This window comes from Urocitellus parryii, chromosome 12 (genome assembly GCF_045843805.1).
Source record: "Urocitellus parryii isolate mUroPar1 chromosome 12, mUroPar1.hap1, whole genome shotgun sequence".
NCBI classification, from domain to species: Eukaryota; Metazoa; Chordata; class Mammalia; order Rodentia; family Sciuridae; genus Urocitellus; species Urocitellus parryii.
Genome location: NC_135542.1, coordinates 82977492 through 83005173, shown reverse-complemented (window position 1 = coordinate 83005173; position 27682 = coordinate 82977492). Strand labels below are relative to the sequence as shown.

The window sequence follows — 27682 nt, the reverse complement described above, 5'->3', positions numbered from 1 at the left end:
CTAGGTGATCCTTCAATAGCATTTATCATATTTACATGTCTCCTCTTTGAATCACTTTATTCATTCAGTTTTCAGATAACATACTTTTCTGATTTTCCTCTTTTGTTACTGATTGCCCTTTCTCAGTCCTTCCAAGGTTTTTTTTTTTTTTTTAAAAGCTCTGATCTCTTAACTTTGGAGTGCCTGTTTTCTTCTCTGTCTACACACTTAATCCTTAAGTGAACTCATTCTTGAGTTGTATCACTTCAAATGCTACCTCTGTTTTAAAAATTCCCAAATTTGTTTCTAGTCTGGTATTTCAGGAGTATTTCTTAATTACTTATTATGACCACTTGATTTTTCTAATAAGCATTATTTCCATTGTTTTACAGTATTTCCTACTGTGTACGGAAGTATAACCCTCTTTGAAAGAAATAACATGACTTGCCCCAGTTCTATGATGTTGGTTGTGGATGAAATTACCAGATTTCAAACTGTAGGGTAGAAATGACTGGTTAGATGAAGAACTTACTTTTTGGAAGGGTTATTAGTCTGATTCAGTAGACTGAAATCTCCTGTTTTCAGGAAAAACTCGTCTGTTTTGGAATCTGTCTGCTTCCTTAAAGTTTCAGTTTGATTGTGTGTTTAGAATAAGTGGGTTTGATCAGTTAGGGTCTAGTGAAGGAGCTCAGTCCAAAACATCATTATCCTCCCCCCTCCCCATAATTTTTGTTTAAAAAGGAGTGGAGAAAAATTCTCTAAACATATTCATTGCCATTACACACATTGAACTTTAGTCAAACTACCTGCTATTGCCTGAAAATATACTCTACTTTTCTGCCTCCATATTTTATGTGTGCTTTTTCCTCAACTGCAATCTTATCCTACATTTCTGCCTATTAAAATTCATTCCACCAGGAGCTTTTCAAATACTTTGACCTTTGTGAAGCCTTCATGGAAAAAAATTCAAGCATACACAAAATAAAGGTAATATAATTTTCTGAATCCACTGTACTGCTTCATTAATTATTACCATTTTGCCTTCCTTTCTTCCTTTTCTCTCTCTCTCTCTCTCTCTCTCTCTCTCTCTCTCTCTCTCTCTCTCGCTGGGAGTTGAATGCAGGACCAATCCTTGGGTGCATGCTAAGCATGAGCTTTACCACTGAGCTGCAACCTCCACCCTACGTTTTTTTTGACAATCTTCCTTTTTCTTCCTCTTTCCCAACATTTTCAAGCATTCAGAAAAGCTATACAGTGAATACTCTTTATAGTAGTTTGAGTTATTGGAAAGTCATGATAAATTTTAAACTAGAATAGGTGGGATGGCCAACTACAGAAGAGAATAAAAAGGAAGTATGAATAAAAGAGGTGATAAAGAGCAGCTGTGACTTCTAGGATGAGGAAGAAAGACTAGGATAGGGCCCCTCTTCAAAAAGGTCATGTCCATGTTTACATGATGTATAGAAGTGCCCTCTGTCTTTGAGGAGACTGGGGCCTGAGGCTACTGCTGGAGCTTGTCTTCTCAGCATGGCTTTGGGATTCCTGTGCTGAATAATAATAATAATGGAGTTATAATGGAGTTCCAGAATTTGGAAGGAAAGTATCTCCCTGCTTCTTTTACCTGGCAGCATCATTCCATTGCCCTGGAGCTGGCCAAGGAGAAATGTTTGTAGGATGGCACAAAGCAGGGCAAAGAAAGGTAGATTTAGAACTAAGAGATAAATTGATAACCATATGCTCACCACCTATTCTATAGTTGTTAAGCATTTTGCTATATTTACTTCATTTGTCCATCTACATGAAGTCTTGTGGTTCCTTAGCCTGATTATCACTGTTTTAAATTTAAAAATGATTATTTGCAAAATTAATCTATGGTAGGAAAAAGTACTATCTGTAGTTCCCTCTGGGTGTGAGTTGCTTGGGGATTGACTGGATAGGGGTTTCATTTTCAGAGGTGATTGTGTTTGTCAAAATCTGCAAATGGTGCACTTAAGATTCATGCATTTCATGTTATATAAATTTTATCTAACACCATAAAATGATTAAACCCTAGTTATATATATATTAAAGAGTTTAGGCGGTGAAGTATATGTAAGTCTACAGCTTTCTTTGAAATGCATTAAACATATGATAGATTAATGGATGTACACTAATAGTTATGTCCAAAAATGAAATATACATAAAGCAAATATAGTAAAATGGTGAAATACTAGATAATTATAAATTTTATAGAATCTAGTGGTTATTTACTTCACAATATTTTTAACTTTTCTGTATTATGTATTAAACTAATAATTTCCTTGTGTAAATGAATTATGTCTTGTACATCTATGTGCCTCATAGAACAAAATATGCTATCTCTCTGACAATAGGTACAAGCAAAAATGTCTTTAAAATTGTCATTGTGGAAGCTGGGAGACTAATCTTGCTTAATGAACCTAACCAGTTTCAAAATTATCTAGCTAAGCAGAATTTTTGTAAATGCAAATTGTATTGGGGAAATTGGTGAAATACTGAGAATACCAGAAATTTCTCAGTTTGATATTAGAATAAAACATTATTCAGCCCTCTGTACCTGAGGGTTCTATTTCTGTGGATTCACTCAATCATGGATCTTAAGTATTTGGAAAAAGAATTGAGTCTATAGTGAACATGTACAGGCATTTTTTCCTTGTCATGATTCCTTTAACAAAACGGTGTAACAACTGTTTACATAGCATTTACATTGTGTTAGGTATTATAAGTAATCTAGAGATGATTAAGGTATAGAGGAGGATGAATGTATGTTATGTACAAGTACATTCCATTTTGTATAAGGGATATGAGCATCCTAGGATTTTGGCACTGTGTGTGTATGTGTGTGTATGTGTTTGTGTGTGTGTATGTCTGTGTCTGTCTCCTGAAACTAATTCCATTCAGTCACTAAGAGACAGCTATATTTTCAGTTTTGCTGTAAATAGCTTATTGTTAGCTTGTTTACCAAATTATTTAGCTAAGTGATCAAGCTTAAATTTTAGGTAGAATTATGAGATATATATTTACTGATTATTAGATTATATATACTTACTGAAATTATCTTTTTGTTCTAAGATGACAGGTTTATTGTATGCTTTTTTTTTTGCCTGGGGAATATATTTGGTTCCATCTAAATGGAACTGTTGGTAATTGTAGATGGGGTATATAATAGGCACAGAAAATGGGTGTGTTTCTCTTCCTACTTTCATGACTTTGCTGCTGGATTTAACATTTATGTTACAAAATACTTATTATGAAGGTAACAATTTGCAAATCAACTATCCTCTAAAGGTAAGAGTGTGTAAAGAATGATTCTCCATAGAATTCCTTATATTCCCCTGTTACTTTTTTAATTGAACATTTTAATATCTTTGCTCCCAAATTGAATTCTATAATACCCTCCCATATTTGGCTAAGTTTAATCTTAACTGTGGCACATGAAGAATTTCATTATTTATATGTTCAAGTTAATTTATAGTTTCTGGAAGTAAATCAGAATCAGATTTTCATGTCTTAGTAGCTTTGATCTGTCATATGATATCTTTGTTGGTCTGTTAATTTTATGTAAAAATGACTCAAAATTGGGAGGTGTTAAATTTCCAGACCCTCATAAATTTAATATTTCCTTGATATAGGTTGTCATGTAATTTACAATTGTATTGTTTTATAGTTTGTATGTAATTATATGTAACAATCTATTCTATTCTATATGTATTTCATATATATATAAAATTCTGAAGTAGAATGAATAGCCTCCAAGATACATTTTATATATTATATATAATATATTCTACATTTGATATATATAATTTTAACATTTTAATCTTGAAGTAAAATGAATAATATCCTCATTTTATAGTTTAGGAAACTCAGTTTCAAAGGTTGTGACTTGTCCAAGTCTTTAGCCATGTTTACAAAACTATGATCTTACACATAATTTTTTTGTTGTAAAACTCATACTGTCTCACACATTTTAACATCTAAAATGTGTCATGTTTATCTAGTAATAAAGGTAATTAACAATGTATAATAAATACTGACTTACAACAAAACTCTTGTATCTCTCTTCAAAATGCATCTGATGGAATGTAAATGTCCTAGCAATTTGATATTTACCATCATCCATTCAAAAAATAGGTAAATAACTTTTTTTTGACAGTCAAAAGTTGAGGTTTATATATGTATGTATGCACATTAAACACAATATATGTATATATAGCATATACATATATATTTTTAGGTTATTTTAATGCTTAAAGGTTTTTAATGATCACAGTATATTTTTTACAGAAATATGAATATAGATAGAACTGTTATATTTTTCATTTGTCACTTATAACTAAGTGTATTAAAACTTTCTGTCATTATAATTATTAGTAACATTATACTTAGGTAAATGATTGTTAAAAATTAAAATTTTAATGGAAACATATCCCTTAAAAGATGGGGCCCTCTCCTTTGCTCCCATTTAGTTTGTATTTCTGGATGAATATTATGTTTTTTTAAATTTTTTATTATTTTTTTTAAGAGAGAGAGAGAGAGAGAGAGAGAGAGAGAGAGAAAATTTTTTAATATTTATTTTTTAGTTTTCGGTGGACACAACATCTTTGTTTGTATGTGGTGCTGAGGATCGAACCTGGGCCGCACACATGCCAGGCGATCGTACTACCGCTTGAGCCACATCCCCAGCTCCTGTGGATGAATATTATGAATGGTTAGAATGAGTCTGAATTCAGCCTCAGACTTACTTGTGGTAATCAGAGTTATTATTAATAAGTGTTTGGAAACCTTATTCACCCTGAAAGAAGGTTCAAGGCTCGTCGTCAGAGAAAATGCCCGTTTATTGAGGAACAGCTCTGCATATTTATAGAGCTGGGGGTGGTTTGACAGTTATGACAGTTTAATGGTTGAACAGTTTGACAGTTGGCATGAGGTGTTTTCTGATCCTTACCCAGAATCATGTGAGCCAGCAGGGCTAGTCTGATTGATGGGTAAGGATCATGTGAGCCAGCAGGGCTAGTCTGGTTGGTGGGTAAGGAACATGTGAGCCAGAAGGGCTCACCATTGGACGGCTCTTCTCAGGGGATGGGGAAGTTAGTCTTTGGAGCCAGGCTGACTCCCAACACATCCAAATGAGAAGATGGAGTTTTTTGTTGTTGTTTTTTTTTTTTTTTTTTTACTGCCTTCCATGTCATTTGTAACAAACACAAGGTGAACTATCATCAAAAATTGTTTTCAGTTATCTATCAATTGGTAACTTGTTTCAAGATTTCCTCAATTTGGTTGAAAACAAATAACTGAAAACCACCTAACTTGCAAAAGGATTTACTGTTCAATAGTCATTTAAAGCTTTACCATAATTTTTCTTCAGTTGTATAGTTCCTCTTTCATTTAGTTTCCTTAATTAATATCCTCTGAAAATGTTAGAAAAAAACTGAAATGTTATTTCAGTACCTTATTTCTAAACAATTTGTGATGAAAAATGCTTTTATTTTATCATTTGCATTAAGTATGTTTGTGTCAAAACTTTTAGGTGGCTCATTTGCTCATTGAATTTTCAGTTTAGGTCAAACCATTGCCATATAACCGAATTGGTAAAATCAGCCAATCAAATAAGCTCAATTTATTTTTTGATTTTGGTTTGTTTGTTTTTGCAGTGTTGGGGATCGAACCCAGGACCTCATGCATGCTAGGCAAGCACTCTAATGCTGAGCTACATACTCAGCCCAAGATCAGTTTATTTTCTATCAGAAATAAAAAGACTTTATTTTTAAAATTTAGTCAATACCTTATTACTCATTTAAAAGAATCTTTTAAAACTGCTGGAAAAATGAAAAATTCATTTGTAAGAGAGATTATTAAAACATTAAGATTAAAATGAGTGTATTAAAACTTTTAATACATTTAAATATTATTTAAAAATATTAAAATTATGATAATGTTATTTCCATTGCTTTATTTGTAATAAAGTGGAAGAAAGTGGACCAAAAATGATAAATGACTTACAAAGTAAGGAATATGATAAAAGATATGGTATTCCATTAGTAAATCGATATCAAACTTAAAGATACTGAGTTTCTGAGAATTTTAAAATCAGATATTCAAAGTAGAAATGATATATTAATTTCATTAGACTTCTTGTACCTCACAATCATACTTTTCTCTGTGTATTTAGCAAAGGAAAAAAGTATGATTGCTAAAAATGAGTTGGTTTGTCATTTAACATGTAATTTTATTTTTTGTTAATAAGGAGTAAGAAATTTTTAAATTCCTAAGCTCAAGATTGACCATAATTGAAATAAATATTTCATTATGCAATTTGCATTGAAAAATATGTGACTTGCTTTTAATTCCTTATTAAATGTTGTTCATGGAGTGCCTGCATGTCTATAATGATATAGCATATAGCATGTTCCCTCTAGCTACCCCTTTCCTGACTGTCTCTGAGGAGCAAAACAGATTGCTATCCTTTGGTTGTATAAAGCAGGTGTGCATTATTCTTGAAGCCCACTCTGAGCATGTACCAAAAATTTCTCTCATTATTCTCTTAAAATGAATTCTTCTGGGCTGGGGATGTGGCTCAAGCGGTGCTCGCCTAGCGTGCGTGCGGCCCGGGTTCGATCCTCAGTACCACATACAAACGAAGATGTTGTGTCCGCCGAGAACTAAGAAAAAATAAATAAATATTAAAATTCTCTCTCTCTCTCTGTCCCCCCCCCCTCACTCTCTCTTAAAAAAAAAAAAAAGAATTCTTCTGCCACCTGCTAAGAGAAAGAGGTTTTCCATGTTGTTGTTGTGCCTAAAATCTCATGATTTTTGTCCTTGATTTACAGTGAATTTTAAAAGGGAGAGTTTTCATACCAAATTCTCACTGCCATCCTTACAGCAGGACATTCCCATACTACAAGAAAGCCACAAATATGTAAGCCCCTATAACTTCACTCAATCTAAATACAGAATCAGAGTCACTTTGTCTAGTAGCTCCTGGCCTTGTTTTCTTTCCAGTTAGTTGGCCTTGTAAATCAGATTAAGGAACACGTTAGCACTGATTTTAAGTTACCCTTCACAGGCAATATAATACAATGCAAGAGAGGATTTTTGGTCAGGTAGGTGTATCAGAATATTTCCAATTACAATAATTATAAAGCTGTGTACTCGGAGAAGTAATAACTAATGTCAAGTAGCACAAGATGTCCTCTAATTTTTTTTTTTGAGTTTGAATATCGAGGTGTATTTCTCAATTTGGAGTACAGTTTTTTGTTGTTGTCAAGGTGGCAAATAGTAGAGCATTAAATCATTATGCTAGATTTGGAGCTATTAAAATTTTTTTCTCAGTTCAGCATTATTAAGGTAATACTTAATTTAAGTTGCAGAAAATATTTGAAATAATTTTAACAACATTCAGCAGAAATACTAAGGGAGCTTTAAATTTTAAATTCCTGAAATAGAATGTTGGCTTTTGATATCCTAGGCATTTTGAAACTCATAAGATCATATGCTCTTATAGTATAAAATTATTTAACCTCATGTTAATTTTATCTTTAGAATGTGTACAGTTGTTATGTGTCTAATTAAAAATCACTTATTTTAATGTTTTCTTTAATGAAGTACAATTAAACACTTAATTGTATTTTGTTTGTTATAATCTGATTTTCATTCATTGAAAGTAGCCAAATAATACTTAGAAAGTGATGTAAAGATGCCTCTGCTATTGGTCTGAGTAACTACATTTTTAGAAGTATGCTGGCTTCATCATAGCATCCATGTAATTATAATCAGTCATATTAGATAATAGAACATTATTAAAAATAGGATCATTTAAAAAGCAAGATTAAGATTTATGAAATAAAGGAGAGCCAAAATTATTATACATATTTTTTAAATGACAGACTGTAGGATTAAATAATTAAATTATTTAAAAGAAAGTTTGGCTTTGTACTCTTTTTTAAACTTAAGAATAATGTTATCTTGGAAATTATTTGATTGGTTTTGATGAGATGCAGAATATTTTTGAAAGTATTCTCAAGTAATTTCTAAATGTAAATTTCAAAATATGTAGTATTTTAAAAATGATTATCACATTCACTTCAGTGAGTCTTAAACATAGTAATTCCAAAATCATATTTAGCCATGGCAAAAATAAAAGTGCTTCTAATTTAATTTAAAATTGTAACCAAATTGAGAACTACTTTATTACTATTTTTTATTATTTTATAGTGTCACAATTTATACATAGCCCAGTATATTTAGCTTATACACACACACACACACACACACACACACACACACACACATGTACGTATGGAACACTTCACAAATTTGCATGTCATCCTTGTACAAGGCCTATGCTAATCTCTGTATCATCCCAACTTTAGTATATGTAATACTGCAAATACAATTACAAAATATTTGACTAGAATTTTCAGGAATGGTGATGTATGAGATATTTTATGTTATAACCAGAGTAGTGATGTCTGCCTAAATTCCCAGCTGAGGCAGGAGGTCATAAGTTGGAGACCAGCCTGGACAACTTGATGAGAACCTGTCTCAAAATAAAAAGGATGAATATATAACCCAGTGGTAGAACACTTGTATAGCATGTGTGAGGCCTTGGGTTCAATATCCGATACCCTTACCCACAAAAGTCATGTGATTATGTAATCAAGTTGCTTTGAGTATACAAAAGGTAGAATTGAGTATAGTTAGTTGCTAGATTCTTTTTTTAAACTTTGAATAAAGGAAGAGAGAGCTTCATCCATCAGGGTTTTTTGTTTTTTTGTGGTACTGGGGATTGAACCCAGGGCCTCACTCATGCTAAGTAAATGCTCTACCACTGAACTACACCCTCAGCCTCAGGATTTTCTTCTCTTTTTTTTGTACTGGGGATTGTACCCAGGGACACTCAAACCACTGAGCCACATCCCTAGCCCTTTTTAATATTTTACTTAGAGACAAGGTCTCACTAAGTTGCTGAGGCTGGCTTTGAACTTGTGATCCTGAGCCATTGGGATTACAGGAGTGCCCCACTGTACCTGACCCCAGAATTGTTTTTGATAATTACATGTTTCTAGGTGTATGAGCTACCGAACACTTGGGTTTTTTTTCTTTTAAGTGGAAGGAGTAAGATTTGTTGATCTTAACTCTACTATGTCACTTTGTGACCTTGAATACTTTTCTTGGTCTCCAAAAGCCTAGTTTACCCTGGAAATAATATCATGGAGTAACCAAAAAGTCTGGAAACATAATGTGGCAATTATACTCCTATAGCTATCCATTTAAATGAAGAAATGTACAAAACATTCATACATACTGTTTCTAAGAGCAAAACTCTGGAAATAACCCAGGTGTCCAGGATGAATAAATATATGAAAATGAATGGACCAACCATAGCAATATATACTCATATGGATGAATATAAAAAGTTTGCAACGTTTAGTGAAAAAAGCAAATCACATAAGAATATATACAATGTAATTCAATTTTTATAAAAAAATTGTGTAAATGCTGTGATTTGTATGTGATTTGAAAGTTTGTTTCTCAGTATAACAGTATTAAAAACTGATAGGACTTTTAAGAGGTTGGACCTAGTGGCAGATAATTAGGTCATGGGGGGCACTACCTTCAGAAGGAATTAATGTCCATCTCTTGGGAGTGTTTTAGGTTCGAGTGGGCTGGATTAGTTACTTTGAGAATGAACTGTTATACAGTGAGACTGTCACATGTATTTGTTCTCTTTTCTTTCAGCCATAATCCCGAAAGACACAATACTAAAAGTCATAGTCTTGAATGTTGAAGTCCTGAAAGATCGAAGTCCCTAAAGTCTAAAATCCCAAAAGATCAAAATCTTGAAAATATAATCTGGAAAAATAAGTAAAATTTTACATGAGATGTTTATTTACATTTTAAGAAGAGAAATTATTCAAGAAACAACACAATAGAACATCCTATAGGCCACTTTACACAATATAATAGGCTACATAGCAAAAATACCCAGGAATAACTAATGAAAGTTCTGATACAGTGAAGAGCAGGCAAGCTGTATTCATAAATAGGTCAAGAAGTGAAATGTATAAACATATATCACTATGGTTGGTAATTATGCACACATAATTTTATAACTACAGTCACATGAACTATTGTGATGGATAACCTAAGTCTTATGAGAAAGTAAAAAAATCCCAGTGGGTCATATAATGTCCATGAAGAACAGACAGATCATCTCTGTCCTTTTCTTTATTTTATTCTTAATAACCATGATTGACCCCTGAGTAAACTGTCTAATAAATTCATTTTATAAATGAATTTGAATCATTTTTTAAAATATACAATTACCACACTAATAATAAGCATTGTTTTTCTAAAATTTGCTGTGCTATGTAATTCATCTTTTTATCATTTCCAATACTGAAAATGTAAATTATGTAGAGAATTCTATTTTATTTTATGCATTTTTTTTTTGCAAATTTGACTCTATGAAAGTGCATTATCACATTGGCTTTGTGTGTAAGCATTATGTGTGTGTAGAAAATGTTGAAATTTCCTTAATAAATGAAGAGATGTCCTTTTAGTACATCTGCATTTATGAAAGAAAATTTGTAGAGATCTCAGTTCAAAGGGACTGCATGTGCAATGGTGACCCAGAGGAAGGAGAATCCAGTTAGACTCTTGACAGTCATAAAAATAAATATATTGTTACAACCTGTGATGAACCACATAAAGAAAAATTTCAGGTTGTAGAAGGATTGTAAGACAAAAGAACTGACCTGTTCATTAAATGTTGGTAAAATGTTTCCATAGATTGTTATCTCTTTTTCTTCAGATTTTTGTTCTATTAAATTGACATCAGTGTACATTAGTACAAAAATAGCTGATCTTAAATGTCATTTGGAGAATATTGTTTGAATTGACTTATTTTGCTATGGTTTTACCTTTGTGATAGCATACAAAATAAAAATTTGCTCAGCTAGTTATTGTGGTGCAAATCTTAATACCAAAAGACACAACCCCAAATATAGCCTTTTCCCCCTCGCCAGTGGGAATTGCAGTTTTCAGGATTTTGGCTTTCAGGATTTCAACATTTAGGGTTTTAATCTTTTGAGATTGTGATTTTTTACTTTAAGGATTTTGATCTTAAGAGGTTTCAACATTTGAGTTTAAGATATTGGAACTGTGCCTTTTGACATTATGATTAATACTGCATCCATTTTTGCTGCACAGCTCTTGCTTGCACTCCTGCCATGTGATGCCATTGTTATGACACAGCATGAAGCCCTCACCAGATGGGGACCACCCAATCTTGGACTTTCAAACTCCAAAACTATTAGCTAAATAAAGCTTTCCACTTTATAATGTACCCAGTCTCAGGTATTCTGTTATAGCAGTACAAATAGGCTAAGACTGTAGCAAATACTATTGTTATGGACTTCATATTTAAAACTATAAATAAGATCATGAGAATGATTAATTCAAAATTCAGGATGGTGGTTGTTGGTGTGGCAAGTGCACTGGGGTATCTGGAGTATTGGTAATCTGCTTCTAAACTGTGTATGTTTGTGGGTATTTAAAAATATTTTAAAATGTATGTTTGACATTTACAACATACATATGACTATTCTTTTATGTATATTTTGTTGAAAATAAAATAGAAAAGCCATAGATCTTTATCTTTTATGATTGAACTGAGCAAATTTGAGAAAAAAATAAAGTCACTCATGAATCATCTGCCTTAAAAGAAAAATTACCATGTTTGCAGATACCATTCAAATTTTCAATGTTAGATTTAAATCTGTCATATTGATATTTAAAAAAAATTTTTTTTGGACATATTTACATGGAGTATAACTTATTCTTGTGGTTGTACATGATGTGTAGTTTCAGTGGTGGTGTATTCCTAGATGAACATAGGAAAATTATATTTGTACTATTTTTTATCCCTTTCTTCCTTTTTGATTATATGAATTTTTTTACAATTACATTTTATCACCTTTATTGGCTTCTTAGTAATAATTATTTACTTATTTTTATGATTGCTTTAGGGTTCATAGCATACACCAAAATTCTACTTTGAAGTGGTATCATGTTTAGTATAAGAGCCTACCAATAATTTGTTTTCATTTTCCCTTTCCAACCATTGTTCTGTGGTTGTGGTACATTTACTTGGGTTTAAAGTATAAGTTCCATAATACATTGTTATTCTTTTCATTTAAACAAATTAAAGGGCTTTAAGTAATTAGGAAATTATCTTAATATTTATGTAGTTAACATTTTAATAATTTAACTTTATTTCTATAGATTCATATTTCAATATGGAATGATTTTTTTTCTGCTTAAAATACTTACTTTTTAAAAATATTTCTTGTATGTAGTGTGAACTGGATGGTAAAAAAAATCAGCTTTTGTGTATCTGAAAAGTCTTTTTTTTTTGTTTTGTTTTTTCAAAGATATTTTCATCACAGGGTACACAGAATTATAGGTTCATAATTTTTTTCCCCCCTCTACATTGAAGACTTTTATTTTTATTTTTTTTAAGAGAGAGAGGGAGACAGAGAGAGAGAGAGAGAGAGAGAGAGAGAGAGAGAGAGAGAGAGAGAATTTTTATTTATTTTTTTAAGCTTTCTGCGGACACAACATCTTTCTTTGTATGTGGTGCTGAGGATTGAACCCGGACCTCACTCATTCGAGGCGATCGCGCTACCGCTTGAGCCACATCCCCAGCCCCTGAAGATTTTTAAATTTGCCTTATTTCTGATGAGAAATCTGCTATAATCCCTGTCTTTCTTCTTTTGTACTCAAGTGTCTATTTCTCTTTGGATATTTTTATTAACATTTTCACTTTATCACTGGTTTGAGTAATTTGATGATGATTTGCTATCAGTTTGTGTTATTGAGTAATAATGGATATACTCTTTTTCATGTTTCTTGTGCTTGGGATTCATTGAGCTTCTTGGACCTGTGGGTCCATGTAAGTATGTCCAAAAAAAAATGTCCAATTTTGGACATAATTTCTTCAAATATTTTTTTTCTGTCTGCCTCCTATCCTGCCATTTTTTGGGGGATTCAAGTATATTTGTAGTAGGCCAACTGAAGTTAGCTCACTGATGCTCTGTTTGAGTTCTGTTTTTTATTTCTAGGTTTCTTTTGTAAAGTTTCTATTTCTCTATCTTCAAGGCTATTAATCTTTTCTTTTGCAATATCAAATACACTGTTAATTCTATTCAATGTGTTTTTCATGTCACATTTTGTAGTTTTTATCTGCAGAAGTTTGACTTGTGTCTTTTTTTTTTCTTGTCTTTCATGTCTACTACAGTTTTTAAACATACTGAGTACAGTTATATATAGTTGCTTTTAAGATTTATTAGGCAGGATCTGAGTAGTTCTTAGTATAGGACTAGTAATTCTCCATGCCTAAGCCAGGCCTTTTTTGTATATTCTACCCAGTGACTGAATCAAGAAGTTTGTCTGTGGAGCTGTTGGGAATAGGTATCATTCTTAGCCCCTTTTGTGTGCCAAGCATTATTATCTATAATCATTGGTATCTGTAATTTTTTCTTATTGTTCTTTTCTGGGCCTCATGGTTTTCTTTTCTGTGCTGTCACTACCTAACTGAATTCTCAAGGGGAACCATCTGAAGTTTTCTGGTTTTCTTTCTCTGAAGCTCTCTCCTCTCCACAGAATTCTAAAGACCTTGTCCTCCTCAGTCTTCTAGTTGTTTCCCTAATTTAACAGATTGTTTGCTGGGCTCCTCCTGGTTTATCCTTCCCTGAACAGGACCTTTCCTCTTCTAACATAGCTTCATATGCCTTCCATTTTGGTTTTACTTCTCTCTTTTTTGGTAAATAGGAGTGCTTTCTTTCTTGAATGCTCAGCTTTTATTTTTATTTTTTTTCCTTCCAATTTTTTTATCCTGAAATAGTTTCAGATTTACTGAAGCATTTTGTAAGAATTATAAAAAAAGCTTTTAAGACTCCTTCAACTAGATATATTAATTGTTAACATCCTGTCACAATTGGTTTACCACACCTTTCTCATCATCTCACTTTTCCCAAGTTATTTTTTTTTTCTGAAATACTTGAGAGTAAGTGGCAGACATCATGCCCTACAACCCTTTTTTTTATCTTCAATGCTATTTCTTAAGAACAAAGGCATTCTTTTATATAACCACCAGTTGTAAAATTCAGAAAATTTGACATTGATGTGCATACACTATTGTCTCATATATTCTCGTGTTCACATTCTGCCAGTTTTTTCAATAATGTTCCATGACATTTTTTTCTCCAGTAGAGGATCAAACACTGAATTTAGATGTCATTTCTATTTAATCTTATATAATTTGGAGCAGCTCCTCTTTGTCTTTCATGACATTGTCTTGATTTTTAGGCTAGTTGTATGGAATGCCCTTCAATTTGGGTTTATGTGATATTTCTCATGATTAAATTCAGGTTATACATTTTTGGCAAGAAGACTACTTAAGGGATTCTGTGGCCTTATCAGAATATTGTATGTTTGTCTTACTATTTGTGATAATAATTTTAATTGGTTAAGATATCATTGATATCATTCCCCGAACTTCTTTTCTTTTTTTTGTACTGGAGTTTGAACTAAGGGATGTTTTATTACTAAGCTACATCCCTAGTACTTTTTTTTTTTTTTTAATATTCTTAGTTGTAGATGGACACAGTACCTTTATTTTTATTTATTTATTTATTTTATGTGTTGCTAGGTATTGAATCCTGTGCCTCATGCATGCTAGGCGAGTACTCTACCACTGAGCTATACCTCAGCCTCCCACTCTTCTTTTATTTTTTATTCCGAGACAGAGTGTTACTAAGATGCTGAGGGCCTTGATAAATTGCTGAGGCTGACTTTGAATTTGCAATCCTCCTGCCTCAGCTCCCCATGTTGCTGGGATTATATGCATGCGCCACTACACCCAGCTCATACACTAAATTTCTTTCCTATAAAATTGTTATCTTTTTCCCCTTGAAAATAAGTAGCAGTCAATGGGAACATACTTTGAAGCTCATTAATATTCTTATCAAACTTTTATGCATAGTTTTAGTCCTTATTGATTTTTTTCCTTAATCAGTTATTTCTGTGGTTGTAAAATGATTTTCAAAGTCTGTCATTTCTCATTTATTTAGAATTATATTGTATATATTGTCTTTATTCCTTCCTTCCTTCCTTCCTGATCCTTCTATTTACCTATCTACCTACCTACCTACTATCATCTGTCTACTCTCTCCTATTATTAGTATGTACCGTATTTTATGTATGTACGTTCCTACTTTATGCAGTGGATTAATAGTGCATTAAGGATTTGTTTTTCTTTAAGTTTGGCATGACTTAAGAGCAAATGAATTAAAAAATTACAACAGAACAGAGAACAGAGACCACCTCAGATGCTTTGTAGTAGGAAGCTATATTAGTGTACGCACACATGTGATAATGAGAAAAGACTAATCTGTCACCTGGTAAGATTGCAGGAGAACCCAGGAAAAGTCAAACTGGAATTCTAATCTGATGTTCCCTTCTTCTGAACAGGAACAAATAGAACAATTATGTGGGCCTCTCGAAGGGTAGAACTGATAGGCCATTCTTGAATCTCAAGAAGTCATGGGTTCTGGGTTATCTTATTCTCCCAGTTTCAGGAGTTCACAGATCTTATTTTATTGACTTTTAAAAACTATCAGTGACTTCTTTTTTAAATAGTTCTGTTTTTTCTTATTATTAAGAATGTACCCATAGTTTCTTAGGCAGAGTTAACTGGGTCTGGGAGATGACCTCTGCCATCTTTTCCTATCTGATTTCTCATATTTTGCTTACCAACCTCTAGTCTATGTCAGGTGTCCATTCCCAGCCTACTCAGATGTATGTGTAGGGCACAATGGGAAAGAATTATCATGTTTAGAACACATATATTTTTGTCTGGAATATCCTGTGGGTCCCTTTGTTGTAGAACTAGTAAAAAGGGCAGTTTTCTCAAGTGGTTACTGTGGCTATAGTTGGCAATTTGTATCTGCATCCTGTTCTTCATCCTACCAGAACAGTGCCCTGCTATATCTAGGGATTATGAGCTAAGTGATTTGCTTTCTGCATTATTTGCAGAACACCAATATGGTGATATTTATTTAAATTTATTTTAAGTAATGATAATGTTGAAAATTATTATAAAACAAGATTTTTCAGTGATTTAATACATTATTCACTAAAATTATTTAGTGAATGACTATTAAATAAGTCCACTTTATTAATTTGGCTTGATTAAGAAGTATAAATATAACTCATTTTCTTTTTGTATTTCTGTTCTTACAGCATTATTATTTAATATTTTCCTTAAAAGAGCTATTCAGCACTTCTGTGAATATAGTGTAGACTTTTTGTAGTTATCACTTTCAAAAGCTTAAACTAGATTTCCTAGTTTGCCTTTGAAAATTTCCTTTATTGGTTATCACTTGTTTATATGTTCTTTCTATTTAATATGAATGAAATATTAATATCTAATTGTTTAAAGTACAGTACTTAAGTTAATTCCATGTATAATTAAAAAATTTAAATACATTAACATTTCACAACATAGTCTATGATTGGGATTAGGACTGTTTGTATTTGCTGTTCAAATACTCAGTATAATATTTGGTATTTGGATAAAATGCTATTATTCATATCAAGTATGTTTGTTTAAAATTTTAGAGGAGATAGACTGGGGAGCTTGGAAAACTTGTATTTAACATAAAATTATTTGATTGTTTTCAGATATTAAATATACAAAATAGTTTTTGGGAATCTCCCAGTTTTATATGACTATTAGATTTTGTAGGTTTGCATCCTTTAATAATATGTTACTTTTAAATGTCATACATAAAACATTTAATCTTTGGGTTATGTTTGAAATGGGATAAAGGAAGGGAAAAGTGAAATGAGATACCTTCTCAATTATTTTCTAGAGAACGTGAAACTCTCCTATTTCCTTAAGCAGACTTTCCTATACGATAAATTTTATTTCACTAGAGAAAACACATCTTTATTTTAAAGCACAATACTTTCCTTGTACATTGTGTAAATTGTTAAGGGTGTTGACATTTAAAAAGCTGTCTGACAGAACCAACTATTTACAACAAGCCCAGGCCAGCCAGAACTACTCTGGGAAAATGATATAGACTCGCTGAAGCTAAAACTACCATAAGGCAAGATTACTCCAGAGACATAAAGTCTGGGTTTTGACTGCAGGAAACATCACTTTGGAAATTATTCTGTAGGTAGGATTAAATATAAAAACTTGAAATATGCATCTAAAATGAATTAAGTTACCATGCTGACTAGAACTCATTGTGAAATGATTTTTTAAAAAAGCATTTTGGCTACTATTATTTAAATTACTTTAAGAAAGTTTGAAACTGAATTGTGGAACTTATAGTGAATATTAAAAGAACATCATCTTTTCTGGCTATGAAAGTATGTTTTTATTATTATAAGTTGACTCTTAGAAAGCTATTAACTAATAGTTATTTAATCTATATGTGATATTGTAGTATAATACAAAATATAAAATTGATCTCAGCCCCTGGTGCCTGGCATACAGCCCCCAAAACCCTTGGAATCTTCAGTGTGATGTTTCTTTTTATGTACTAATGAGATGACTGGAGTCTCCTGGATTTTCTCAGAATGCAGTGGGTGAGGGGTAGGTGATTGCCAGAGGAACCAGCCATATTATTAGAGGGTTGGAACTTTCAACTGTGTCTCCCAACCTCCAGGGAAGGGAGATGGGCTAAAGGTTGAGTTGATCACCCATAGCCAGTGATGTAATCAATCATGTCCTCATAACGAAGTTTCAAAAAAAATCAAGAGCTTCTGGATAGCTGAACACATAGAGGTTCCTGGAGAGTGGAGCATTTGGAGAAAGCATGGAAGTTCTGTGCCCCTTCCCATATGCCTTGCCCTGTACATCTCTCTCATCTGTATTCTCTATAATATTATTTACAATAAACTAATAAAAAAGTAAATTGATGGAACCCAAGGAGAGAGTTATCTCAACCTCGATTTATAGTTATTTAGTTAGAAGCATAGGCCACAATCTGGGGCTTGTAATTAGCAGTAGAAGTGGAATGGTGTAGACCTGTAGAACTGAGCCCTTAACCTGTGGGGATCTGATGGTATCTGTAGGTAGATAGGGTCAGTACTGAGTTAAATTACATGATACCCAGTTGGTATCTGCTATCGAATTGCTTAGTGTCTATCTGTGGAGAATCCCCACACATCTGTTATCGGAATTGCTTTTTGTGTGTGTATAAATATATATATATATATTTATACACACACATATGCATACAGAGAGACTATAATAGAGAACAATAAATTTCTAATAATAATAATAATTTTGGGAAATAATTATTGGATCAATGATCCTAAGTTCGTTTAGTTACAGTGGGTAGCTAGGCTGCCTACTTTTGCAATGATTTTTAAGATTGTGTTATAGAACTACTGGTGGCATCTATGTAACTGTATCTTTTTGTTTTAGCCCTTTACTATGCAGAATATTGTTAAATGATAAATTTAAGAAGTTAATATGATATTGATTCTCACACAAATTTAAAATGAACATGTCAAATTTTTTTTAAGAGAGGGGGAGAGAGAGAGAGAGAGAGAGAGAGAGAGAGAGAGAGAGAGAGAGAGAGAGAGAGAGAATTTTAATATTTATTTTTTAGTTTTTGGCGGACACAACATCTTTGTTTTGTACGTGATGCTGAGGATCGAACCCGGGCCGTATGCATGCCAGGCGAGCGCGATACCGCTTGAGCCACATCCCCAGCCCTGTCAAATTTTTTACTTAGTTTATTAATTAGTAATATTATTGCCAGTTGAAGTACCACACATTTATAGTTAAGGAATATTGAATACAAAACTGGCATAACTGATCCACTGAACAATAATCACTACTTTCTATAGTTCACAATTTGCATTTCCAGGGGTAGGAATCATTTGTATTACCATCAATTTCCTGGAAGTTAACTAGTCTCTCTACAGAGTTGTAAAATAGTCAAGTCAATGACAGACAGATTGGACAAGCTAGCCAAAACACTTTGTTAAATTTCAGTCTTTTCACAGTTTTTCCTGAGGTAGGCTCAGTGGTTCACACCTATAATCCCAGTAGTTAGGAAGACTGAGAAAGAAGAATTGCAAGCTCAAGACCAGCCTTAGCAACTTAGTGAGGCCCTAAGTAACTTAGTAAGACCTGTTTCAAAATAATAAATAAATAAATAAATAAATAAATAAATAAATAAATAAATAAATAAATAAATAAATAAAAAGGGCTAGGGATGTGGCTCAGTGGTAAAGTTCTTCTGGGTGTAATCCCTAGTACCAAACATTTTTTTCCTTCTTGTTTATTATTGGTACCTCTGGTAATTTCTATAAGCTTGATTTTAGTAGTTGTAAGAGAGAGAAATTATTTCATGTCTATTCAAATATTGTGTAATTTAGTGATGTTAATTCTGTGAGGGCAAGCATCTTAAAATGCAGGAATTATAGTATAATGATGTTCTGGTGTAAGTGTAATAGGTCAGTTAAAACCTGTGTTCTGATTCAGAAAGTAGAAGAAAACAGTTTTTTAAAAATAAATCTAATCTTATTTTAATTGTAATGAGGGAGCTACTTATTTGAAGGAATCTAGTAATGAATATTTATAAAAAGTAAAAATCCTTTTCTAACTGAAGTGGTTCTTCCCTGCTTTTAACTATTTTGGAGTTAAAAGTTATACCCAACTCAAAATCTGATGTACAAAGCATCTCTGAGATGTACATCAGATTTTGAGTTGGGTATAACTTTTAACTCCAAAATAACTAGAATATTGATGTTATTTTTATGAAATGTTCATATTGTATGATTTCTGCCCTGATGTTTGCTCTCTTGCCAGTAACTCATACTTTCCATTTTGTAATTAATAATAACATATTAAAGATAGTTTATAGTTGCATGTCCTTGTATGAAGGAGGTGAAATATCATGTCTGATGAAATAGGCTCTGTCTGCCCTTCTTAGACTTTGAGCCAATCAGATAGTCCTGCCCAGGACACTGACTCTTAAGGAAATGATATATGTTATAGATTAGTTAGATTGGCTGAAGCAGCTCTGGAGTAGCTGAGAACCCAGCAGTAGTCGGGTAGGAAGTGAGCATGAATTTTCAGGGTTCTAAGGAATATGGACTTGAGTTTATGGTTTATGGTTTTTTATTTTAAAATTTATCACTAGAATTGTGTTTTTTTAAAATTTTTACTTTATTTATTGTATTTATTTTTTTGTGGTGCTGAGGATTGAACCAGTGCCTCACATGTGTAGGCAAGAATTCTACCGCTGAGCAATAACCACAGCCCCTGGTTTAGGATTTTTACCATGCTTTGACTCCTTTGGTTTCTTCTGGAGCCTGATTATCTAGGATTCCATTGAATCTGTGACTTACCTGATTTTCTTTCAATAAATAGCTTTTCTACTAAAGTTAACTGGAGTTGGTTCCCTTTGTTTATTTAACAAATAAGCAAACAAAGAAAAAATGAAGCAAAACTCTAGTAAAAGAAACAACCAAGTACATGGTTATGTTTCTAGGTAGATGATCCTTGTTAAGTCAATGTAGGAGGAAATAAAGTGAACTTACTTTATGTGGGAAAGAGAAACAATGCTGAAATAATTTAGGTTGCTGAATTATAACCCAATATCATTTGAATTAGCTAATGGAATAATATGGGTAACAACTCTAAGTTTGAATATATCATTTTAAAGTATTTCTAATCCATATGTCATCTTCTGGCCATATGTCTAAGAATAATATTTGGATATTTGAAACTAAGGTACCTTAAAGTGAGCCACTTCTAGTAATGGTGGAATAGCTTGGATCAAACTAATCCTGTAAAAAAACAAACAAACTATAAATTCTGGACAAAATAAAAAAACCCACAACTCTTAAGATATTGGAGAGTGACCATAAAAGGCAGAAATTAAAGTGCCGTCAATACTTGGAAAGAGTGAATAACAATGAATAAAGAAAATGAGATTTTGTTGCCAGTAGACCTAAACTACAAGAAATGTAGTTTCTAGGCTGGGGATGTGGTTCAAGCGGTAACGCCCTCACCTGGCATGCGCGGGTCGCTGGGTTCCATCCTCAGCACCATATAAAAAAATAAAATAAAAATGTTGTGTCCACCAAAACCTGAAAAATAAATATTAAAAAATTCTCTCTCTTTCTCTCTTAAAAAAAAAAAAAAAGAAATGGTAGTTTCTTCAGGCTGAAATAAAATGATACCAGATGGAAACTTGGATCTTCTGGAGGAATAAAGAGTGCCAGAAATTGTAAACAATGTAAACAATTGTAAAGAATCCTAAAGTATATATGGGTAAATATATTTAATTCTCCATATTTCTTTAAAAAATGACTATTTAAGGTACAAATGATCATATTGTATTTTCTAAAAATTTTTAATTTGTTCTTTTTAGCTATACATGACAGTAAAATGTATTTTGACATATCCTACATAAATGGAGTGTAACTTCCCATTTTTGTGTTTATACATGATGTGGAGTTACACTGATCATGTTTTATATAAGAACATAGGAAAGTTATGTCTGATTCATTCTACTGCCTTTCCTCTTTCCATTCCCCCCCTTCCTTCCTTTCATACCCCTTTGTCTAATTCAGTGAATATTACTCAGCCATAAAGAAAAATTAAATTACAACATTTGCCAGTAACTGGATGGAATTGAAGACTATTATGCTAAGTGAAATAAGTCAATCCCCAAAAAACCAAAGGCGGAATGTTCTTCTGTTAGTGGATGCTAACAATAAGTGGTGGGATGGGGTTGAGGGGGAAGAATAGAAGTTCACTGGATCATATTATATTTTAAGGTTTGTAGTATGTGCAGATACACTCCAAGTTATAGCATAAAGTTCAGGAAAGTAGATTGACAGTTCTCTACATTTTATTTGAAGTAGGATAATATTAACCCTCAGTAGATTGTGAAAAAAAAAGGATGTATTGTTATCCCTGTAGCAACCATTAAAAAATAATGCAAAGAGTTATTGCTAAAATGTGAAGTCATTAGTTTCAATATGCTGCCATGCAGCAAAGTTCAAATTTCCAAGAAGAGTTACACATTTATGGCAGATACTTGAGCACGAGATGCAGCTTGTGCTCACATATCTGCCATAAATGTGTAACTACTAGCATCCCATAAAAGTACTGAAATAATGCAGAAAATCTGAGGTAAATAATAATTGTAACAGCTAACACTGATGAGTATTAACATATTCAAACTCTTTACATGCATTAACACATTCATTAAAACAACCTTATAAGGTGGTTGCTCTTTTTTTTTTTTTTTTTAAAGAGAGAGTGAGAGAGGGGAGAGAGAGAGAGAGAGAATTTTTAATATTTATTTTTTAGTTCTCGGCGGACACAACATCTTTGTTGGTATGTGGTGCTGAGGATCGAACCCGGGCCGCACGCATGCCAGGTGAGCGAGCTACCGCTTGAGCCACATCCCCAGCCCCAAGGTGGTTGCTTTTAATATTTCCATTTTATACATGAAGAAAGTGAGGCATGGTGATGCTAAGTAATTTACCCAAGGTTTAAGATTAGTGGCAGAGTTAGGATTTGAACCCAGGATGACAGACTTCAGAGTTTGTGTTCCTTCTACCTACTATATTATGCCACCTCAGAATATGAAATCTGAATTAAATTTAGTCCTTCCTTTGCTTCCATAGACCCTCTTTCATTATATTAAATTGAAAAACAAGAGTTTACTTTTTAGACTAGGAAAGTCAAGGGAAAAGTTGGTAAGATGAAGGCTAAGGAGAGAAAAATCAGGCCACTGTTTGGTGGGGAAGGACAAGTATTTATCAGGTTCATAAAAATTTTCCACATTTTTGCCTTCTGCCATTTCTGTTTGAGGATACATGATATAGTTATGTTTAAGACTTTTTTTTAAATAGCAAAATACTTTTTTTCTAAAGGTTAAAAATTTCATATTATTGCAACATATAAATCAGATAAAATTGACATTTTACTTACCTGGATGCTTTTATATTTTCTCATTTGTGATGTTTGAATCACATCAGTAAGATCAATCATATTTGATAAAAACAATTTGCAAATGAGTATTACAGATAACAATTGTGATCTTAGTCTCAACACTCACTTATTTCTGTAGTTTATTTTAGTTATTCAGTATTGGGATAAATAATGAGAATGGCCCTACAAACAGAGTGGTTGGGTGCCGCAGTCCAGCTGGGCAAAATAACCGGGAGGTGACAAGCAACTTGAAGGTTGAAGCAGGAACTGCTTTATTACGAAGGAACTCAGCGGGAACTGAGCAAGAACTCAAGGTAGTGGGAGCCTCTTTATTGCGGAACAGCAGAGGTATATATACCTAACTGATTATACACAGCTTGACTCAATTAGCATCATACAGATACAGCAATCAGACAATAAGGAATCTCCATTATCTTAATGGCTTGGTGGCGATGCCTCACAAACCACTCCTCCTGGCAAACTGCCAGGCGTCATCTTGACTTGATTTTCGGCCCCCAACAGTTGGGAGTCAGTTATTGCACCACATCCCCAACCCTTTTCTTGGGATATCTTTTATGGTTATAAGATTCTTGTGATTTAAGGCACATGAGTGAGTCTGAGAGGTTTTTTTGTTTTTGTGCTGGGTGTTAAACCCAGGGCCTCTTGCATGCTAAGCAGGTACTTTGTCACTGAGCTATACCTAGACCCTGGGAAGTCTCTTTAAACTGCCAATTAGGTATACCTACTTTTCTGTAGTCAGGTAATCTTCTGTGAAGAACTTATAATAAAATGAAATATGCTTGCTATCCCAATCTACAGGGTACAGTACATAACATGGAAGTGGGGAGTTTGGGAGGCAGTAGTCATCTATATACTGTTAGTATTTTTAAAAAACTGGCCTTTTGCTTCTGCATGTCAGTGATAGCTCTAGCCCACTTATTTCTTGCCCATGTGAGTTAGCAAATGTTTATAATCAGGAAATTGGGTCCAGACTCCCCGAACCAAAGTCATAGCAAGTAGAAAGCTAGATGTTCAGTAACTTCTCTTGCCTCACATCTTTACTTGCTAATTACCTCCTGGTAGCATCACCTGCAGATTACCTCATGTGGTAGAATCAATGAGATAATACATGTAAAACGAAACATGGAAAGTATTCAGTAAATTTTAGTTATCGTTCTTTTTTCTTTCCCCCCAAAAGGGGATTAAACCCAGAGTCTTGTGTGTACTTGGCAAGCACTACAGGTGAGCTATATCCCCATTCCCAGCTATCATTATTCTTGTTTCTACCCTTAATGAAAATGGAAAAAAACTGTCATTATCTTTTATAGTAGACTCATATATATTTATATATTTATACATTATAAGTTCAGTACTCCTCAACCCTATGCTTTTTAAGCTTTTCTTTTTTTTTTTTTTATTGGTCGTTCATAACATTACATAGTTCTTAATACATCATATTACACGGTTTGATTCAAGTGGATTATGAACTCCCGCTTTTACCCCGTATACAAATTGCTGTATCACATCAGTTACCCTTCCATTGATTGACATAATGCCTTTCTAGTGTCTGATGTATTCTGCTGTCTGTCCTATTCTCTACTATCCCCCCTCCCCTCCCCTCCCCTCCCCTCCCCTTTTCTCTCTCTACTCCTTCTACTGTAAATCATTTCTTCCATTTGTATTATCTTGTCTTACCCCTCCTTTCCTCTTATATGGCATTTTGTATAACCCTGAGGATCGCCTTCCATTTCCATGCAATTTCCCTTCTCACTCCCTTTCCCTCCCACCTCTCATCCCTGTTTAATGTAAATATTCTTCTCAAGCTCTTCGTCCCTACCCTGTCCTTGTTTACTCCCCTTATATCAAAGGAGTCATTTGGTATTTGTTTTTTAAAGATTGACTAGCTTCACTTAGCATAATCTGCTCTAATGCCATCCATTTCCCTCCAAATTCTATGATTTTGTCATTTTTTAATGCAGAGTAATACTCCATAGTGTATAAATGCCACATTTTTTTTATCCATTCATCTATTGAAGGGCACCTAGGCTGGTTCCACAGTCTTGCTATCGTGAATTGAGCTGCTATGAACATCGATGTAGCAGTGTCCCTGTAGCATGCTCTTGTTAGGGCTTTAGGGAATAGACCGAGAAGGGGAATAGCTGGGTCAAATGGTGGTTCCATTCCCAGCTTTCCGAGAAATCTCCATACTGCTTTCCAAATTGGCTGCACCAATTTGCAGTCCCACCAGCAATGAACAAGAGTGCCCTTTTCCCCGCATCCTCTCCAGCACTTATTGTTGTTTGACTTCCTAATGGCTGCCAGTCTTACTGGAGTGAGATGGTATCTTAGGGTAGTTTTGATTTGCATTTCTCTGACTGCTAGCGATGGTGAGCATTTTTTCATGTACTTGTTGATTGATTGTATGTCCTCCTCTGAGAAGTGTCTGTTCAGGTCCTTGGCCCATTTATTGATTGGGTTATTTGTTATCTTATTGTCTAATTTTTTGAGTTCTTTGTATATTCTGGTTATTAGGGCTCTATCTGAAGTGTGTGGAGTAAAGATTTGTTCCCAGGATGTAGGCTCCCTGTTTATCTCTCTCATTGTTTCTTTTGCTGAGAAAAAACTTTTTAGTTTGAGTAAGTCCCATTAGTTGATTCTATTTGTTAACTCTAGCGCTATGGGTGTCCTATTGAGGAATTTGGAGCCGGATCCCACAGCGTGTAGATCATAACCAACTTTTTCTTCTATCAGATGCCGTGTCTCTGATTTAATATCAAGCTCCTTGATCCATTTTGAGTTAACTTTTGTGCACGGCGAGAGATAGGGATTCAGATTCATTTTGGTGCAAATGGATTTCCAGTTTTCCCAGCACCATTTGTTGAAGATGCTATCTTTCCTCCATTGCATGCTTTTAGCCCCTTTATCAAATATAACATAGTTGTAGTTTTGTGGATTGGTTACTGTGTCCTCTATTCTGTACCATTGGTCCACCCGCCTGTTTTGATACCAGTACCATGCTGTTTTTGTTACTATTGCTCTGTAGTATAGTTTGAAGTCTGGTATCGCTATACCGCCTGATTCACACTTCCTGCTTAGTATTGTTTTTGCTATTCTGGGTCTTTTATTATTCCATATGAATTTCATGATTCTTTTATCTATTTCTACAAGATATGCTGTTGGGATTTTGATTGGCATTGCATTGAACTTATAGAGAACTTTTGGTAATATCGCCATTTTGATGATGTTAGTTCTGCCTATCCATGAGCAGGGTATATTTTTCCATCTTCTAAGGTCTTCTTCTATGTCTTTCTTTAGGGTTCTGTAATTTTCATTGTATAAATCTTTCACCTCTTTTGTTAGGTTGATTCCCAAGTATTTTATTTTTTGGGGTGATATTGTGAATGGAGTAGTTGTCCTCATTTCCGTTTCAGAGGATTTGTCGCTGATATACAGGAATGCCTTTGATTTATGCGTGTTGATCTTATATCCTGCCACTTTGCTGAATTCATTTATTAGCTCTAATAGCTTCTTTGTAGACCCTTTTGGGTCTGCTAGGTATAGAATCATATCATCTGCAAATAGTGATAATTTAAGTTCTTCTTTTCCTATTTTTATGCCTTTAATTTCTTTTGTCTGTCTAATTGCTCTGGCCAGTGTTTCGAGGACTATGTTGAACAGAAGTGGTGAGAGAGGGCATCCCTGTCTTGTACCAGATCTTAGAGGGAATGCCTTCAATTTTTCTCCATTCAGAATGATGCTGGCCTGTGGCTTATCATAGATTGCTTTTACAATGTTGAGGTATGATCCTGTTATCCCTAATTTTTCAAGAGTTTTGAACATAAAGGGATGCTGTACTTTGTCGAATGCTTTTTCTGCATCTATTGAGATGATCATATGGTTCTTATTTTTAAGTCTATTGATGTGGTGAATAACATTTATTGATTTCCGTATATTAAACCAGCCTTGCATCCAGGGATGAATCCTACTTGATCATGATGTATAATTTTTTTGATATGTATTTGAATCCGATTCGCCAGAATTTTATTGAGGATTTTTGCGTCAAGGTTCATTAGAGATATTGGTCTGTAGTTTTCCTTCTTTGAAGTGTCTTTGTCTGGTTTCGGAATCAGGGTGATGTTGGCCTCGTAGAATGAATTTGGAAGTTCTCCCTCTTTTTCTATTTCCTGAAATAGCTTGAAAAGTATTGGTGTTAGTTCCTCTTTAAAGGTTTTGTAAAACTCTGCTCTATACCCATCCGGTCCTGGGCTTTTCTTAGTTGGTAGTCTTTTGATGGTTTCTTCTATTTCCTCTATTGTTATTGGTCTGTTTAGGTTGTCTATATCCTCCTGGCTCAATCTGGACAGATCATAGGACTCAAGGAATTTATCTATGCCTTCACTATCTTCTATTTTATTGGAGTATAAAGATTCAAAGTAATTTCTGATTATCTTCTGTATTTCTGAAGTGTCTGTTGTGATATTGCCTTTTTCATCCCGTATGTTAGTAATTTGGGTTCTCTCTCTTCTTCTCTTCGTTAGCATGGCTAAGGGTCTGTCAATTTTATTTATTTTTTCAATGAACCAGCTTTTAGTTTTGTCAATTTTTTCAATTGTTTCTTTTGTTTCAATTTCATTA

General features: G+C 33.5%; 1 protein-coding gene and 1 pseudogene across 4 annotated transcripts in view; one reads left to right on the top strand and one right to left on the bottom strand.

Moving 5' to 3' along the window:
• Wdpcp (WD repeat containing planar cell polarity effector) overlaps positions 1-27682 on the top strand; it is a 346394-nt gene that overhangs the window by 1189 nt on the left and 317523 nt on the right. For 2 of the 4 annotated variants that reach the window (XM_077791841.1, XM_026387162.2), the window contains one exon: positions 898-966. The exons of the other annotated variants lie outside the window; for them this stretch is intronic. In XM_077791841.1, the coding sequence (XP_077647967.1) occupies positions 934-966 (33 nt within the window). In that variant the 5' untranslated portion in view covers positions 898-933. Of the gene's footprint in view, positions 1-897; positions 967-27682 lie in introns of those variants that run through there. 4 annotated transcript variants of the gene reach the window in all.
• LOC113181657 (U6 spliceosomal RNA) lies at positions 8290-8390 on the bottom strand (annotated as a pseudogene).